Source organism: Sceloporus undulatus, chromosome 4 (assembly GCF_019175285.1).
Source record: "Sceloporus undulatus isolate JIND9_A2432 ecotype Alabama chromosome 4, SceUnd_v1.1, whole genome shotgun sequence".
Taxonomy (NCBI): Eukaryota; Metazoa; Chordata; class Lepidosauria; order Squamata; family Phrynosomatidae; genus Sceloporus; species Sceloporus undulatus.
Window position 1 is genome coordinate 184,309,051 of NC_056525.1, and position 19,120 is coordinate 184,328,170.

General features: G+C 38.4%; 1 protein-coding gene across 2 annotated transcripts in view; it reads right to left on the reverse strand.

The window, feature by feature from the left end:
- Positions 1–19,120, reverse strand: part of DOK6 (docking protein 6) — a 299,546-nt gene that overhangs the window by 91,948 nt on the left and 188,478 nt on the right. For both annotated transcript variants that reach the window (XM_042463443.1, XM_042463442.1), the window contains 2 exons: positions 12,615–12,734; positions 235–424 (listed from right to left, as the gene is read on the reverse strand). In XM_042463443.1, the coding sequence (XP_042319377.1) occupies positions 235–424; positions 12,615–12,734 (310 nt within the window). The remainder of the gene's footprint in view (positions 1–234; positions 425–12,614; positions 12,735–19,120) is intronic.

Consider the following 19,120-nt stretch of genomic DNA (forward strand, 5'->3'; position numbering starts at 1 on the left):
GAGGTGGGAAACAGAGCTTGGAACCACATCTTTCAAATTCCACAGCCTGGCTAGGTGATTCAGGGAATTGTAGCCCCTCCCCCCCTAAAGAAATCTTTCCAAGCTCTAGGAGGAAAATGGTAGTTACTCTTGCATGTACCATCTGGATCAAGTACTTCACACTAACTCATGACACAACACATGAGAATTCTACTGAGTAAGTCTACTTTTCATACTTTCATGATTATCTCTTACCTCCCAGATTCAAAAGTGAACCATGTGGAGTCACGCCCATATCTCCTTAGGGAACTTAGAGGCCACATGACCAGCTTCACCTTAGCATTGTGGATATCCCAGAGATAGATGTTTTCATGTGTGATCTGCATTGTACATTCCCCATAGATATCTAAATTTGGTGTAGGCATAAGGTATACGTTGAATCGCTCTAAAGATAAGGGGAAACAAAAATAATGAAAACAGTAAAAATCATGAGCTAGCTTCAAATATAATTTTTATTCTGTGCAGTAAGTGAAATATATAAATCAGAATCCATTTAAATACATGAGTGCAGCTTCCTCAGAGAATGGGATTGTGTTTCTTTTTAATTCATAGTACATCTGGAAGCACAGCTGAGACCTCTTTATCTTTACTAACAGACACCCATTGACATAATGAAACCATTAAACATTATCAATTGTTGCTAATCTTTATAAAATCATTAGCATCCTCTTACTGTATTAATAATTTGAATGAGAAAGCTGTTTTGATTGCACTTAATATGATGGACCTATTTTCAAAGCAAAAAGAAAGAGAACATTACAGTGCACATCATTAACAAATGAACACTGTGAGCAGGGAGGAAAATGGAAGAGAAAGACAAGAGAAAACAGCACAATACAGGACTCACTTTTTCTTTGGTTGGTAGGCTGACACCTGTATGTTTAAACTGGAGGAGACCCTAGTGAAGGACTTTTCACATTAGATCTAAAAAAAATTTCACAGATAAGGGGGTTGTCTACACTGGCCAAAAAAACGAAACAAAACAAAAAACAAAACCCACCCATGTTTCACTCTGTTTCAAGGCTCAGCTCTTTATATGGCACATGAGGTCGAAATGAATGAAACTTGGATGAAGCCACACTCTGGGGTGAAAGACAAGAGCAAAATAAAGCCCCCCCCTTCTCTACTTTAACACAGAAAGTATTCATCACCATACTGGTGTATAAACAACACGACACAAGTGCGGGAATGTAGGAAGCCCCAGGCTGTTTACAGAAGTGGTCTGGAACATACACCCTGGGCCCAGGGAGATGCTGCCACTGGTGCCATTGCTCACCAAATGGTGATTTTCTTCCATTGAGCACACAGGTGTACGAGTGGCCAGATGAAGTGAAATTACGACAAAAATGGCATTTCATCAATAATGGATATCATAAAACGTACACAAACCAGCCAGTCCAAAAGGAGTAAAGGGGGGAAAAGGGGGCATGTATGGAGGGACTCCTTGATTGTGCTTTGCCAGTATGTCACTTGGAGCCCCAAGCAGTGTATTGCTCATGTGGCTATGTTGCTGGTCACCTGGTGCATCCAATGGGATGACAGCTGGACAAAACAAGGAAGTTAACTGACAGTCACAGGTACTGTGTTCATGCATGCATGGGGGTGGGGGAGTGAGAAACAAAAATAATAGACAGGCACAGCTTGATGGAGTATGGTTTAGACTGCTTGTGGGTGTTCAGCCCACCTTGTGAGCAGGCTGCGTAGATAGTGCGGGTTTCAGCCCAATAAGAAAAACCCAGGAACTCTCCATTTTTCTCTCTCTGTCTGCTCAGTCCCAAAGTTGTGATGTGAAGAAAGGCCAAATTGTTACTTGTTCTGTGATTCTGTCAGTTGCCACATCCTAATTCATCCAGGCCTTTTATGTTTGTTTTCCCTTTGAACCACCACCAATTATTTCCACTAGTACTGTGCCTCCCATCATTCTTCTACATAACTTAGATACTTCAATACCCATTTAAACATGCTTATACATAACAGCAACATCCATCCATGACAGAATATGTCAGATTCTGACAAGATTCAAAGTTAATTCCTTCCATTTTCTTGCAGATGTATTCTCCAACTACACCTTTGCCTCTTGTTTCAGCTAAACCTTAGTTATTGATCAGCTCCCACAGATCTCATCTTATTCTGGCAGAGATGTTTCACTTGACCCTATGATGCTATCTAGCACTAACACTTGTTTTGACCTCTGGTTTTGAATAATCATGACTGAAATCACCGAGGACCTAGCAACTAAGAGGATTATTTTCAAAAGTTTAAAGACTTACAGATATTAGAATTCAGTGGTAGCTGCAAATATATTGCAAAGAATCAGCAAAACCAGTATGGCGAGTTAAAAAGGAGATACAATATAATTGACTCATTAAAAAAAATGATATTTTCATGAGAACATTTTGCTCTATATTCACCAACAACCCTCCATTTTAGCCGAGCTTTAAATTTTTCGTTTTAAAAATGGGGTCGTGAAAAAAAAGTTGGAAATAAGCCAGAGACTAATATTAAATGCCACAAAGAGTACAGACACTGAGGGAAAGTTTCCTTGAGAAATCTCTGCAGCCAAATAACTATTCCATATATTGTAAGATTAAAGAACGCACATGGCTATAAGTAAACTTGTCATTCTCAATATTTTTTCTGTCTCAGTTCATTTAATTTTGTCCCACTGATGGCTCCTTAGCTGAATCATTCAGTGTCACAGCTATCCATCCTTTGCTCTGAGGCTATATTTCTCATTAATCACACTAATGGATGTCAGGCTTCCAACAAGTACTTTAAGCCTAAATTCCAAGTGATAAAGGCTATGTGACTACTGGAGGATATTCTGATTTCACATTACACAGTTTGGGTTTTCATTTCCTATAGCACATTTGTCTGTTTTTCTTTCAAACATTACATCTTCATTTTCCTTCTATTTGCCAGGATCATTTTGTACTGGAAACTGTCACTTGTGAATTGTAATTGTCTACAACTACCTACACCAAGGGTGAGAATTTGTGGCTCTCCAGATGTTGTTAAACTGAAGTTCCAAGAATTCCTCTTTACTACTTATTCTGGCTAGGACTATTTAAGCCTTAAAACAACAAAAGAACTATACACACACACACATGCATTCATGCAGACACACACATATTCATTTGATCTCAGTGGCAAGAACAATACTATTCCTTTGATATAAACTTAAAATTCTGCAAGTTTTATTCCAAAATATATATGAAGAAAAATAAGTTTCCAGATATTCACACACCTGACCCTCTTTCATCTTGATGTTCCATATTTAGATTAGTCCCAAGAGCAGCTTATGGCTGGACTTTTGCATATGGAGATTAAGAGAGTAATCATGAAATTGAATTCTGAAAAAGTCTTGGAACCAAATGGATTTCCTGTTTATGGTATATTGTTCCTGCACATTTTTAATTTCAAAATTATATTGTTTGCACATGGAGACTTTCTTTGCCATCAACACCGTATGATATTCTTGTGATTCTTAAACCTGGCAGAGACCACACTCATTGTGAATACTACAGATCCATTTCCTTTACAGACACTGATGGTAAGGTATTAAATGCTGCTCTTGCTTCAAGAGGTTAATATGTTTCTGGCTCATATATATCACCTGGGACTTATAAAGTATAGACTGATGCTCTTAGATTAGTCCGATAATCTTAAATTTGTTATTTAATCAGTTTGCAAAGTGAAAGACCTGATCAGCCTACTATACCACATTGCATTCGGAAAAAGTCTGATAAAAATACTAGCCATTTTTGTTACAATGGTAACATTTTTTTAAAATAAAAAATTATAATTTTCTATTTGTTTCCAAGTAAATAGAATATTGTGTAGATAGAAAATCAAATGTAAAGAAATCCTGTCTTTTTGTTCTCGCTTCTCCCAGATGCTCTATTGTGTTTTTGGGGAAACTATGGTCTCAGGTTTTGCTTTGCCAGGAGGTTCATGCATATGCAGATGCTACGCATGGGGTGAAAGCCTTTTTTTGCTTTTTAATAATTTTGCTTTTGAATATTTTTTCTGTCTTTTTCTAATGTTTCTATTAGTAAATATTTGTATTTCTAGCTTACATAACTATATTTCCATATAATTTGGTATGTGTGCATTATTGTTGTCATTGTAGTCATTGTTATGTGCCTTCAAACTGATTCTGACTTGTGCCAAACCTACTGTAGGGTTTTCTTGGCAATATTTATTCAGTAGAAGTTTGCCATAGGCTTGCTCTTAGGCTGATAATGTGTGATCTTCTAGATTTGGGTCAAGCACTCATACTGTTGCCTAGTTCTAAATCCAGGAGCTAAATGTTTGATTACTGCTACTGTTGCATATTATTTGTGTAGGGGGGCTCTTGGGAGCAAGAGTGTACACATTTTGTCTCTTTATTTTCAAGAAGCCCCAAGGACATCCTTTAAAGTTGGACAAGAAGGGGTAGTGACAGTGCTACCTTGCAGTGTTACTCATTCTGGTTAATGTATCTTGTGGACCAGTAAGCAGATAGCTCAATAAGTGTCTTGAACACTTGACACAGAGCACTGCCAATTTTCTTCTGTGCTATTGGCCTTTGGAACAGGCATAAAATAAGAATCACCACTTTCTCCTTTGATATTTAAGTTTGGAGACTTGGGCTTGCTCTGCTAGAAAAAAAACTAATAATCATGGCTTTGAGAATAAGTTTAAAATTTAAAATTATGTTGTAACGACAGCATTTTATTGTTTGTCTCTAACATCTGTCATCTGTTCTGATATTAATGTTGCATTCCATGCTTTGGCTATTTGAATAATTGGTCAAATCAGAACTCATGCCAGTGGGACACAATAAATACATCATTGAGTGTATATGTTGACTAGAAATTCCAGTAGTACCCAGAAATTATGTATTTAGGAATATGAGTTCCTAAGCATACATCTTATATGACTATACTAAATTTGAATGAAGTAACTACTGAGTCTTTTAAGTAGTGGAAGTTACTAATTGAAGTAACTATTGAGGTCTTTTAAATGAGGACTTTGAAGTAAAATTAATACACTCAAATTTTATCCCAGATAGTATATGATTTATAACGCATTCCTATATGTTCCACAAGCATTTTCATGATAACACATTTTGCAAACATGGGATTTCCCTACAACCACACATTTCCTTAAGGAGGATATAATGTATGGATTTGGTTTTCCAGACATTTTAACTTACCTTTGGTGATTTCCCCCTTTTTCCATTTCTTGTTCGTGCCCTTTTTACATCTTAGCTCATTTGAAAGTTTTTTAAGATATAAATCTTAGTTTCTTTAGGCACCTCTCATCTTTCCTCTTCACTGAAACTCTCTGAAATTGTGCCTTTAATATCTTACTTTTAAGAAACTCACAGCCATCATGGGTTTCCTTCTCTTTTAGTATGCCTTACCACAGGCTCACTTTTTCAAGTTTACTGAAATCAGCTCTCATAAAGTCTCAAATGTGTGTCTACAACACTTAGCTTCTACTATCCACTGTATAACAAACTCCAGGAAAATATATATATTTTAAAATTATTATTATTATTATTATTATTATTATTATTATTATTATTATTAGCTTTATTTATAAAGCGCGGTAAATCTACACAGCGTTGTACAAAACCAAGTAAAATCAAGAATATATACAATGGGAGCTAGTGGCTAAAAATGAAACTGAAGATGTTATATAATAAGATGCAGTGTAGAAATAAATAACTGTCAATAAACAGTCTAAGGAATAAACATATTGTGAAAAAAAATATCCATCTGTATATATTTTATTTTTACAGCAAAACTGGCACACATGCACAAAAAAATAAAAATCATTCTCTTGTGTCTCCTCTGTTGCAAAGACAGCAATAGAACTTGATAATCAAAACGTTCAGTGTTTAGGAAAATAGGAACTCTATGTAAGAGATAAAAAAAAGATGGAAACCATGGAAACATGAGAAAGGTCAATAGCAAAACTTTACGGTCAGCCATACTCTAAAGGTTACTGGTTTTTTTAGATTCTGACCTGGTTCCATGCCAGAACATGATTTAACTTTTAAGACCAGAAAAAATAATGGCTGGCTGGAAAAGCTGGTATATTTCAAAATATGCTTTTACGAATTATCATGGGAAAATGTTCTTTGAAGACTATGATCAACCTACTACAAGCTAAGTATCCCTTATCTAAATGCTTGGGACCAAAAGTGTTCCAGATATAACCATGTCTAAACACAAGATTCATTTGTGCTTTTATACACCTTATACAGTGTGCCCTTGCTTTACGCGGGGGATCCGTTCTGGACTCCCCCACATAAAGCAAATTACGCATATGCTCGAGCCCCATTTAAATGAATGGGGCTCGTGCACGCAGTGGTGTGGCGGTGCACACGTGCCACAGGCGGGCGTCCCATTATTCCCTATGGGACTAGCTGTCCTTTCCTCCCTGTATGGCTTTCACCATATGCTGAAAACTGCATAAAGCGCACCCGCGTATGACGCGAGCACACTTATATACAAAGCCTAAAGATAATTTTATACACAATATTTTTAATATTTTTGTGCATGAAATTCATTTGTGTACATTGGACCATCAGAAAGCAAAGGTGTCACTACCTCAGTCACTCATGAAAAGAGTTTAGGATTTTGGAACATTTGGGAATTTGGATATTCACAATATGGATATTCATTTTGCATGTGTGACATAAGTGACCAAAAAATACACCATAGGGAAGTCATGGATTTCTGTACTTACTTCAGTACAAAGCAAAGTTATTGAATGCATCTGCACTTGGATAAGTTCATTTAAACTAGGCAGGATCAATCTGGTTTGATATTTTTATTTGCTAGAACCAAGGAAAACAAAGTGCAAAACAAAGTAAAGTCATAATATGTAATAGGGTATTTACTATTAAAGTGAGGGACAGTGTCCCTAGGCTGCCAGCTAGGGGAAACCTCTTGATTCCACTCACTCCTACTTCTTGTTCCATCAAATATAAATGACAAGCACCATTTTCCAGCTCATTCTGTGCTCCCTCACCACGAAGAGACTGTGAGGGCAATTCTTATTTCAGGAACGGCTGAGTGGTTTTAAAGAATGGTATATAAAAGCGTTTCACTATCATCTTGTACTCAGTCATGAGCATCTGGGTTGATATCTGTCACATCTCATAAGATAAAATTTTATTGAGGAAAAGTAGGCATTTCTGCAAGCAATGGACAACTCAAACCTTTGTGTGTGCTTAGTTGGGATCAAATCCCACCAGCATCAAAGACTGAGCCACACAATGTGATTAAGATGACTGCCTTGGGAAGGGGTCAGCAAGAAAAAGATATCCCTGGGAGTCTAGTTGTACTTTTGGCCTCCAGGTTCCTGGGGCTACACTTCTGATAATGTGCCACTGCTATTTGTGAGAAAGTGCCTCTGTCTTCTTGCAAATGATAGCGATGGGCTTCTGAGCCTAGAACACAATGATGTGGGGAAGGACTCCTTTCCCTATACCACAGTCATGCTTCAGATTCAGCCTACTTATAAAACTGTTTAATAAAATTTAAATACATACATAATTACTAAAGTCACAAATAATAATAGACCTATATTGGCCTTCATGCTTGGCTACGGAATGGATCTTTCAGTAACAGAAGATTGGAAGGCTGTCTTTGTGGGAACGTTAAAGATTTAAATCAAAAATTGTTCTACTGGCTGACTGTTAGCATGACATGACTTTCTTCCCTTCCTATTTACAGTTCTTGGTACTCAAAACCTTGCTCTGAAGATTTCTCATCACTCAAGAGCAGCTTTGAAAGGTGCATGTGGAATAACTGGAGGGATGGGAAGGTTCATCAGTATCATCAGCACAATGGTGCTACATCCCAACCTTATTGATTAATTTGACTTATATCACATTTTTCCAAGTGGGATTCATTTCCTATAAACAATGTGCAGGGAGAACATAATGCAGAGATCAGTGGTTGAATTAGTAAGTGGTTTATTATTATTATTATTATTATTAAACTTTATTTCTATAGCGCTGTAATTATACACAGCGCTGTACAAAGTTGGTAAAATTAGGAGTAGATAAAAGCCTGCCCAAGGCGTACATTCTAAGATAATAACAATTAAAAGAGGAATAGATAAAATTACCATCTAGAAAGGAAAAAACAGATTAAAAACATCAAATATCAAACAAATCACATCACATCAACTATTGTCAGACAGCCAGATAACAATCACAAATTCCCTGAGAACGCTTCCCTAAACAATATGGTTTTCAGCTCTGTCTTAAAGCTGGTTAGGGAAGTGATGAGCCGTGCATGCGGAGGAAGAAGGTTCCAGGAATGAGGGGCAGCTAGGGAGAAGGGACGGATCCGGGATGGGGCAGAGAAGATCCTGGGCTGAGAGAGGAGATTTTGGCTACCAGAGCGGAGAGTGCGAGTAGGGATGTAGGAAGAGAGAAGATCAGTTAAATAAAGAGGGGCCAGCCCATGCAGAGCTTTGAAGGTCAGTAACAAAAGTTTGTACCTGATGCGGAAAGGAAGAGGGAGCCAGTGAAGGGAAGACAACAGAGGGGAGACATGATCATAACGGCGAGCGAGTGAAATAATACGTGCAGCTGAATGCTGAACAGAAATTAATGGGTGGAGGTGAGAGAGAGGAAGCCCTGCCAGGAGGAGGTTACAGTAGTCTAGTCGTGAGACCACTAAGGCATGGACCAGTGTTTTTGCGGTAGAAGCTGAGAGATATGGACGGATTTTGGCGATATTATAGAGAAAAAATCTACAGACTTTGGCTGTAGTCTGAATCTGTGGGATAAATGACAAAGAGGAGTCAAAGATGAAACCGAGACTACGGGCTTCCTGGACCGGCTGGATAGAAATGTTATTGACAGAAATAGAAAAGGAGTAGTGAAGGGTGGGCTTAGGAGGGAAAACAAGAAGCTCGGTCTTGGACATATTGAGCTTCAGACGCCGATGGTACATCCAGTGGGAGACAGCTGTTAAACAGGATGACACTTGCTGCTCTAGCTCTGGTGAAAGGTTAGGGGTGGAAATGTACAGTTGGGTATCATCGGCGTAAAGATGGTAAGAGAAACCAAAAGAACTGATAAGTTTGCCAAGGGAGAGTGTGTAAAGAGAGAACAGAAGGGGACCCAAAACAGAGCCCTGAGGAACTCCAACAGATAAGGGGACAGAAGACGAGGTCTGACCACCCGAGACCACTGAAAAAGATCGATCTGACAAGTAAGATGTGAACCAATCGAGAACAAGGCCCGAGAAACCAAGGTCAGCGAGTACATCTATTAGGAGACAGTGGTCCACGGTGTCGAAGGCCGCAGACAGATCGAGTAGGACAAGGATAGAATAGAGGCCATTTTCTCTTGTTCACTGAATTATTCCTTCCAAAAGTGGTTTGATTAATGAAAATTTAACTTAAAACATGTTGTTGTGCACCTTGTTATGGCAACCCTCAGGCACAACTGCATGTTAATAACTAAATATGAATAAAGTCAAAATGTTTTGCTCATGTAATATTTTCTAGTTCTGTATGTTCAATAACAATAATAATAATAATAATAATAAATTAATAAATTTTATTTTTACCCCGCCTTCCATAAATATGATCAAGGCGGCTTACAAAATTTAAAACATTACAATACAAGATAAAAATTCAATATAAAAGTTAAAAGCATTACTACAAAGAACAGGAACAGGAAATCAATAAAATACACATGTCAAGGGCAAAGAGAAGGAGAAATTAATTTACAACGGTCCGGGGTCGAAAGGGAAAAATAAGGGGCAGGAAAATAAACAATTTAACTAAGGTGAGAAGGCCAACCGAAATAGATACGTTTTCAAATTTTTCTTGAAAATAACTAGTGAGGCAGCGGAGCGAAGCTCTACGGGGAGCTTGTTCCAAAGTGAAGGGGCAGCAATGGCAAAAGCCCTCTGTGAGGTCCGTGCAAGGTTTGACCTAGGGACCTCCAACAAATTTGTCCCGGATGTTCTGAGTGTGCGGGGCGGATTATATGGGGAGAGGCGGTCCTCCAAGTACCCTGGGCCCAAGCCATTTAGGGCTTTATAGGTCAAAACCAACACCTTGTATTGAGCTCGGAAGCGAATAGGCAGCCAGTGAAGGTCTTTTAAAATAGGTGTTATATGGTCCGACCTGGAACTGCCAGCGACCAGTCTAGCTGCCATATTCTGCACCATTTGCAGCTTCCGGGATTGGTACAAGGGTTGCCCCATGTAGAGCGCATTGCAGAAATCCAATCGAGAGGTTACCAAAGCATGTACAACAGATTCAAGGTCCTTACGGTCCAGGTAGGGACGCAACTGGCGTATCAGCCGAAGCTGATAACAAGCACTCTTGACTGTCGCATCCACCTGAGAAGTCAGCTGGAGCGATGAATCAAGGAGCACTCCCAAGCTGCGCACCGAGTCCTTCAGGGGGAGCATGACCCCATTCAGGACCGGGTGACAGATCTCGCCACCCGAAACCGGGGAACCTCTCACCAGTACGTCCGTTTTCCCTGGATTCACACTGAGTTTGTTCTCCCTCATGCTTCAATACACAGACACATATACACAGATGCATATTTGTGGGGTGTCTTGAAATCCTCTTAAATCTGTTTTTGGCTTGAACTTGGATTCCTTAATCATCCTGATAAAAAGCTTAAGGAAATAACCTAAAGAGTAAAGATTAAAAAGGAAATAATGAAAAATAATAAAGAAATAATAAAAAAAGAAATAATGAAACCCTTGGACTTTGAATAAAACTTAGCAATAGTCATTAAGCCTCACCCAAACACTCTTCAATTTTTTTTTACCAGTGTGTACCATTTCTGTCTAATAAAGCAACATATCTGGAAGTCAAAAACACTTCAGATTTACTTAAACCATTGCAGATGGAAAACTAGATACCAAATACTGCTAGATGGTCAACCAGATAATGCAACTCCTATCTTCTCTGATGTGCAAATAGACAGCTGGAAAACAGGAACTAAGAAAAGCAAGAAAATGCAGTAGCAGCTTCTGATACATTGCCAAGATTTCTCTTAGTCCATAAGCCGTTGGCCAAGGCAGATAAAAACAATCCCTCACAAATAGGTTTTGCAACAGAAGTGGGAGACTATTCATTGGGAGCTTTCATCCATTTAAACATGGCTTGCAGAAGTGAGCATACTGTACTAAATTAGGTCAAAGTTCATAGTTCACATTTCTGTTGCAGAGACTGTTTCCCCCTATAACCAACTTATTTCTATCAAAAAATAGTTTACCGCTTGCCATGCCCTGTCTGCTTTGCTTTCTATAGTTAAGGTGACAGCTTTAACTTTCCTAATTTAAATGCAAATTTCTGCACTGGGGGATATTTATCAAAATTGCAATGTCTGAGGGAGTGTACCTAATGATTCATCACAGCATATTACTGAAACATCAGTTTCACTCACTCCTTTCTTTTCAAGTGGTGCTGCTAATTATGCCTCTTTGGTTTCTTATGGGCGTGCCTTGCATGGAGACACTGTGCCTACTGGCCTAATTGTATTTGTTTCATCCCATTTATTTACTATAGAACAATAAACATGGTAATTATGTTCATTTCTTGCAGTTGGCAACTGTCAGTGTAGTCCAATGCCACAGTAAAGCATCAATCCCTGATTCAGTTCAAGCGCAAGCAGACACATATTATCCGCCCAGACTGGTTTCTCAGTGTGCTTTTATTGGTAAGCATGGTGGTAGTATGGAGGGTATGACATGGAACTATGAGGCACAATCTTCATCAGTGTTTATCTGTTATCTGCAATCCCTATAGCTGAGGTCCATTGTGGGAAATGCTACTACCCAAGTTTGCCAAAGCTGAATGCAAGTCCATTACTGCCACTCTAACAATTTACATTCAAATATGACTGTAACTTATATCCAGAGTGGTTGATTCAACTGCAGAGCATGTTAATCCAGGAAGGATTTTTCTTTATACGTCCACAGCAAATATTATTCTTCATTTCAGTGATACTATCAGTTTTTTGTTTTTGTTTTAAAAAAAACGCTCTGTAATGTAATCCCACAACTTTTTTCTGGTGTGCCAATATTGATTAACAGACATAATAAATACATCATAAAGATTACAAATCCCATGCTGCAGTGCAATCTTAATATAATAAGCGTAACAAATAAGCATGCATGATTTATTCGTTTATAGAACGTTAGGGTAACAAATCTGACATCAAGATCTTGTCAGAGAGTAATAAAAGAGCCCTAATGAACTGAGAGGCTACAGAGTGAGTTGGCATGAATGTCTGATTCTGAAGACGAGGATACCTGTTGTTGTTATGTGCCTTTAAGTCATTTCTGACTTATGGCAATGCTAAGGTGAATTTATATCACAGCATTTTCTTGGCAGGATTTAATCAGAGAAGGTTTGCCATCACCTTGCTCTTTAGCTGAGAGAGTATAGCCTTCCCAAGATCATCCAATGTGTTTCCATGGCAGAGAGGATTCAAACCCTCATCTCCCAGTGCTCTAGTCCAACATTCAAACCACTACATGATCAAAAATATTTAAAATATTTAGAATAATCAAAATGTGTACCATTTTGCTCTCTCTGAACTCCTGCAGCAAGTAGATCAGGCTCTCCAAGGCTTATATCATTCAGTCTGGTACCCAGACATTCTATGCAAAGATGCTTGCACCACTCTTCTGCTTCAAGCTCTGAAAGAGAAAAAAAAAAGACCAATAAATAAAAAAAATCAAGGATGATGATGTAATAACTGCAGCATTCAATTCAATTTAAAAGATGGCAAGTGAACAAACTCCAGATTTTAAGGAAATAAGTGCATGCACACACACACACACACACACACACACACACAGAGAGAGAGTCTAATTTATACTTTCTTTTGTCAAAAGATAAAGTGAATTTTAATACATCTTAACAGTAGATGATAATTTATTACCATCTTCCCAGTATATTGCAGCACTAAGGGCCACTAAGGCATATTAGTTTTGGTTCTCCAAATATAAATTCACATTATCAGTCTTTTCAGCCAGATGGATTTTGCAATGGGAACATGGGCCTTCCCTGATATTGCTAATTGCCTTGCTCTCCAATATATAGTGTCCCAATATTTTGTTGTGTGGATAAAATACCTGAGACAAGAAGAGAAAGGAGTAGTGCTTAATGTGTGTATATGTGTGTATGAGAGTATGCCAACACAAGAGGAGGTAAAAAAAAAAAAACACCGAAGGGTTACTTTACATTGCTATTTCCTCCCCATGCAATAGTTAAAGGATTTCATTGCAGAAGTCTAAAAAAACGAGATAACATTTAAGGAGACAAGAAATCAATTTTTGGCACTGCTTCAGTTGTATAAGGAATGCAACTTGTGTTCACACTTCAGATTTTGCCTCTAAAACAGTTTGAAATTTCCTTTGACTCACTGCCATAGCAGCCAACACAATGGTTAAACCCAACACACTACAGAAGCAGGTGAGGTCTGCCATGTTGCCATGAAAGTAGAAGCAGGGAGGGTCCACTTAACTGCCATGAAAGCAACCCTGAATTTAACTTTTTTACTTTATATTCATACAGTATGTAGAACTTTCACTTAAAGTTTCATTTTCATATAATATGTACAACAACTATGCCAATCTTCATGGATGGTGAACCCATTTCAACAGTTCATCCCTTGATGCTGCTGGAATCTGATGGATTTCTGAATAATATTGTCTCAGCCTCATGGTGGTATACAGAATTGATTTAGATGCTGGGGACGATTGCCCCTGATTATTCTTCAATCACTGGACACTGCTGCATTAGTTCCTTGGTTTGCTGGAGAACTGGGTGTGATGACAGCACCCACATCCACACGAACACATCCAATGCTACAAACATAGCAGTTTAGCATGGATTTGTCCTGAATATATTTTAATCCTGTAGCATGAGATGAATTACATTTCTTGCTACTGGACCTACTGGAGCAAAATGGGAAGAATAGAATAAATGGAATTAACAGAATATGATTCTGAGGAGGAACATCTAATAGGCCTTTCCTTTCCTTTCTTTCTTTTTATTATTAATTTTCATACATACATAAAATTGATTCATTAAAAAAACATTAAACCAGACTAAACAAACAAAATCAAACTTGGCAAGACAAACAAACAAAAACAGATTTAAGCCTTACATAACTATTTAACACAGATTACTTATGATTTCCTAACAAACCAACTCATTCATTCTGACAAAGTAACTTCCTGTTACTTCAGCATTTCATTTCCATTTAACTACTAAATAATATATTTTGTCAATCAGCAATTCATTTACAGTGGTACCCCGGGATACGAAATACCCACGTTACGAAATTTCCGGGATACGAAAAAATCCCATAGGAAATAACTGTTCCGGGTTACGAAGGTTATTTCGGGTTACGAATAAAATTTTGGTGCTTTTCGGCGCTTTTTCGCACGAAATCGCGGCTTTTCCCCATTAGCGCCTATGGCATTTCGGCTTGCGAATGCTTTTCGGGTTACGAAAGCGGCGGCGGAACGAATTAATTTCGTAACCCGAGGCACCACTGTATTGATGTCCATTTTGGTATTTTCTGTATCAATCATGGTTTAAAATTATTGCCAAATTTTTAACAAGGATTTTCTTATATAATGGTTGTTGAATTCTTTGTTCATTTTAATTTTGTCATAAATCAAATATGGGTGCCAGCCGAATGCTATATCAGTTTCCATGATAGAATATTTAAGTTGCTATTAGATGTCATTATTGATTAGTGTAAAACTATTTTTTTCCTGTTTTTTTCCTTTACTTATACTTCTTGTTCCTCTTCCTCTTCTTTAGAGCTCTCTACCTCTCCTTTGTCCTCTTCTACTTTGTCTTCTTCTTCCACTTGTCATTTTTGATCTTCCTCTTCAGCATCTGTCCTGAGTTTTTCTACCTCTTCTTGGGCAGTCGTTTTGTCCTTGTCACTTCTTGGTTTCATTAAATGTTGTTTCTTCTTCTTCTGAACTCTCTCTTGTGTTTTTTTCTTCTTACAAATACTGTATATTTTGTATTTCATGGCTGTTTTTATTCCAGAAATCCTTTGCTTTTTGTACAGTGTTTAGTTGATACCACTTTTGCCTGTAGTTCACCAATATACCTTCAAGCTTGTCCCATTTGTAATTTTTTTTTATTCAACTGTGTGGTCAAAAATTTATAGTCCTCTCTCTTTTAAAAAATTCTCTGTGGTATATCTTTGTAATTTTTTTTTAAAAAATTTCCATCTATGAAATCTTTGTGATAGCTCTGATGCAGAATATCGTCTCTTATCTTTTTGCTAACAAAGTATACCACTACGTCTCTAGAAATATTTATTTCTCTGGTGATCAGAGAATTAATCCTGAAAGTTTTATTATTTCCCAAGAAAATTCTAAATGTGGAATTTCCATGTATTCTGCTAGCAATGTTGTAATATAATCATGCAAATCTTCATTTTCTTTGTTCTTTCAGCCCTTGCAATTGTAAACAATTCTGTGTCAATTCATCCAGAGCTTTCTGAATGAGTTCTTTCTCATGTTCTGTTTCCCTCTTAACTGTTATATCTTCAAGTACTTTTCAAATTCTTTATCTTTGTATTTGCTTTTTTGACATCATTTTTAAACTTCTTCCAGTGTATGTGTAATTGCTTTAAGTTCTGTTTTGAATTCTTGTTTAAGATCTGTTCTTAAAACTTTAATTTCTTGTCTCAGATTTTGTTGCATTTGTTGCATTTCTATATCGATTTTTCCTATTTCTTCTAGAAGTGAGCTTTGTTCAATGGAAGTTCTTCTTTGTTGTTGGAAGTTTGCTTGGGTTTGTGCTGCTGCAGCTCTTATAGGCATTGTTGCCATCCTGGGTGTCTTTTCTATTACTTCTACTATAAATGTAATTATAGTTTTCTTTTCTTTTGTCTTTTTACTTTTTAATGTGAGTTTGTTTCTGTTAGCTTCAATTTAGTATTTTCAGTTTCCACATAAATTTCTCTTTACGTTGATTCTTGTTGAGTCTGTTTTTTTCTTTGCTATCTTTCCTCTTTTCCCAGAATTTTTAATCAAATTAATTTGTATTATTCCTCCAAAGCTGCTCAGTTTTTTTAAAAAAAAACAATAACAATATCTACACAAATTAATTTGTGTTATTCCAGTTGATTGCTTTTTATTCCAATTAATTATTCTTTGTTTTGTAGCCAATTAGCTAATTCATTTTATTAAATCAAAGATTTCCCAGTTTTCAACCATACAGAGTCCATGAACTTTACATATATTAGTAAAACAACTGTTAGTTCATTGAGTTCATTAAATTCATGAAACAATGATTAGCAGTCAAATAATTCATGGGACTCTAAAACCTTTCTTTTTCTTCTTCTTTTAGACGTAGGGCCTCGACAGATGGGCAGCTAAATGTCACCCCTTTTAGCCCCAGATCATTGCCACGGCAATCACACACCACAGCAATGATCAGCTCCCTCTCGGGAGCAAAAAGAAGCTATTGTAAGCAGAATCCTGGAAGGGGTGCTATAGTGGTGCTTGCACACCATGATGACGCCCCTTCCATCCAGTGCTGTTTGCATAATAGTGCAAGTGCAGTGAAACTAGGGCTTGGAGCATGTAAATGCTCCTCCCTAGTTTAGCCCTAGTCCACAGTCAGGCCGGCACAAAAGGCTGGTCTATACTGTCTCTTAGGCAGGTTATAGACCACCGCTTTGAGGCGGTCTGCCGCCCCCCGCCATTTGCTCCGTAAGGGAGCCGTCGCAGCCAGACCGCGCGGCTCCCTTACGGAGCAAAAAAGAAGCTCCAAAATGGAGCTTCTTTCTGCGGTGCCCTAATGATGTCGTGAGGCGCCGCTGGCGCACTCGCGACGTCATTAGCGCCGCGACACGTTCGGACGCACAGCGTCCAGTACGTAAAGATGGCGCCGGCCATGTGGAACGGCTGGCGCCATATTGTACGGACAGAGTCCGTATTAGACCCAGGAGCGTCTAGAAGAGACACCCCTTTTTTTAAAATGGGACGTCCTGCGGACGTCCCAAGTGCCAGTTTGTAACCGGCCTTAATCTATTATTATTTTTTCAGTTTACAAAGTAGTCTTTTTTGTACCTCAATATAAGCTATGACAGTCTTGAGTGTTGAGTAAGGTGGTGGCTGTAGTTGTAGTTGTAATTATAAGAATAACAATAAATGTAGTTGTAGCAAATCGCTAGAGCTGTAGTTGTAACATATAGCTGTAGCTATGATTATAATTATGATTATAGTTTAGGTGTAATTGCAGCTTTTTATTCTGACTTTGACAATCTGCCTTATCCTTCTGTTAAGGCAGATTCTTTTTATACTGCAATTAACTTACAGTTTGTAAGACTCTGTTGAATGTTGACTTCTTTATCCTGTTGAAATACTGAAGAAACTCTCACTTTAAAGTACTGAGGCTTCACACTTTCTCCTCCTTCTTTGAAGTCTCTTCTGGCTGTTGAAATGTTTATAGCTTGGCGGCTGGCACTTAATACTGCATAGGCTTTTACTAAGGGCTCGTCTCTCAGCTCTTACATCCATGTTTGCTTGCCTCAGTTTGATTTTACCCTCCCTCGCTTGCTTCACGTTTAGTGTTCTCTCCACAGTGCAAGCAGGAGGATTCTGAGCCTCTGTGAAGTTCAGAGATGCCTCTCCCATGCCGAGGAGAGTTGTTTAGGTTTCTCTGATAGTATGAGTACTTTCTTTTGTTTTCTTGATGCTTCTTTCATTCTCTTCCTCCCAACAGAAAAAAAAGAGTAAAAAAGAGACCCCTTTGAAGCCCTTTGGAAAGAGCAGGCTGTCAGGGCTCCGACTATCTTCTCCTCATGCCTGCACTCACTTGCCAGAAATTGCAACTATCTTGATCAGGTGTTCTGTTTTCTATGGAAAAGAGATTCGTTGAGTTTTTCACTTTGCACACAGAAAGGACATCTCTTGGTAGTGAATCCTAGGCTAGTTTCTTGCCTAGGATTCAAACGTAGAACCACTTTGACAATTTAGGTGCAAAGCAGACGGCTCTGCAGGAGTGACCTCTGGCTGCTCCAGCCACAATCATGCCAGGACAATGGTGACCACATGGCCCCTCCCAAAGTGGGCTGCCACATGACCAGGAGCCAGATCCCCCCATTTTGCTCTGTTCCTTTAGACTGGAGTGCAGCATCAGAGCAGCTTCCAGATGCTTTGGGGGCATGCATCATTTGAACACCATGCCCCCAAAGCATCCAGAAGCCATCTTACTTGACCTGTGTGTTCTGGGCCAGAGAGTAGTCACATTACTGCACTACACACTTTGCTTTGCTACTTTTACTCTTCTGGCTGCCTCTGTTGCATTCTGAGGTTTGTAGTTCAGTGAGGCCTAAGAACTCTCTGGCTGAGAATTCTAAATGTCCTCCCTAAACTGCAAATCCCAGAATACAACAGGAGGCAGTTAAAGTGGAATAGCAGTGCTATAAGAGTGTAGCGCGGTAATCTAGTAAGCAGGAACATTTCCCATAGGGATACCTCAACTTCCATGAATGCATGAAAAAAATCTGTTGTTTATGAAAACCTCCTCAGCTGCACAGACTATGAAAAATTAAAAAGAAAGGAAGAAAGCCAGCCCTCCCATTTGCCCACCCAATCTGGAAGTGGCTAGACAGTCAGTCCTAGTTTTGAACACCAAGCTACAAAAAAACCGCTTGAGGACCATGTTTGGCTGCACTTGGCTACCCTTGATTTAATCCCAAAAGGAAAGGAAGAATATAAATCTTTCTTGTAGCCTGGGAGGAAACTCCTCCTGTTCAGAGAAGTCATAACATTTCTTAGTTCTATTTTTTCTGTCGCTACCAATTAGCATATGTGCTCTGTGTGTGAAAGTTTGGTGGGGTTAAAGAGATCTTTTAAACCTATAACAACCACTGATTCAAAATGGCTGTTAGCAATGAGACCTCTTCCCTGACTCCTCTATAATGAATTAAATCAGAATTCATACTTCTTCTCCAAAGTGCTTTCATCTCCTTGGGGAGAATCACCTCACACTTTTGGCAGTGACTAAAAAAAGCAACTGCATGCCCTCACTTTTT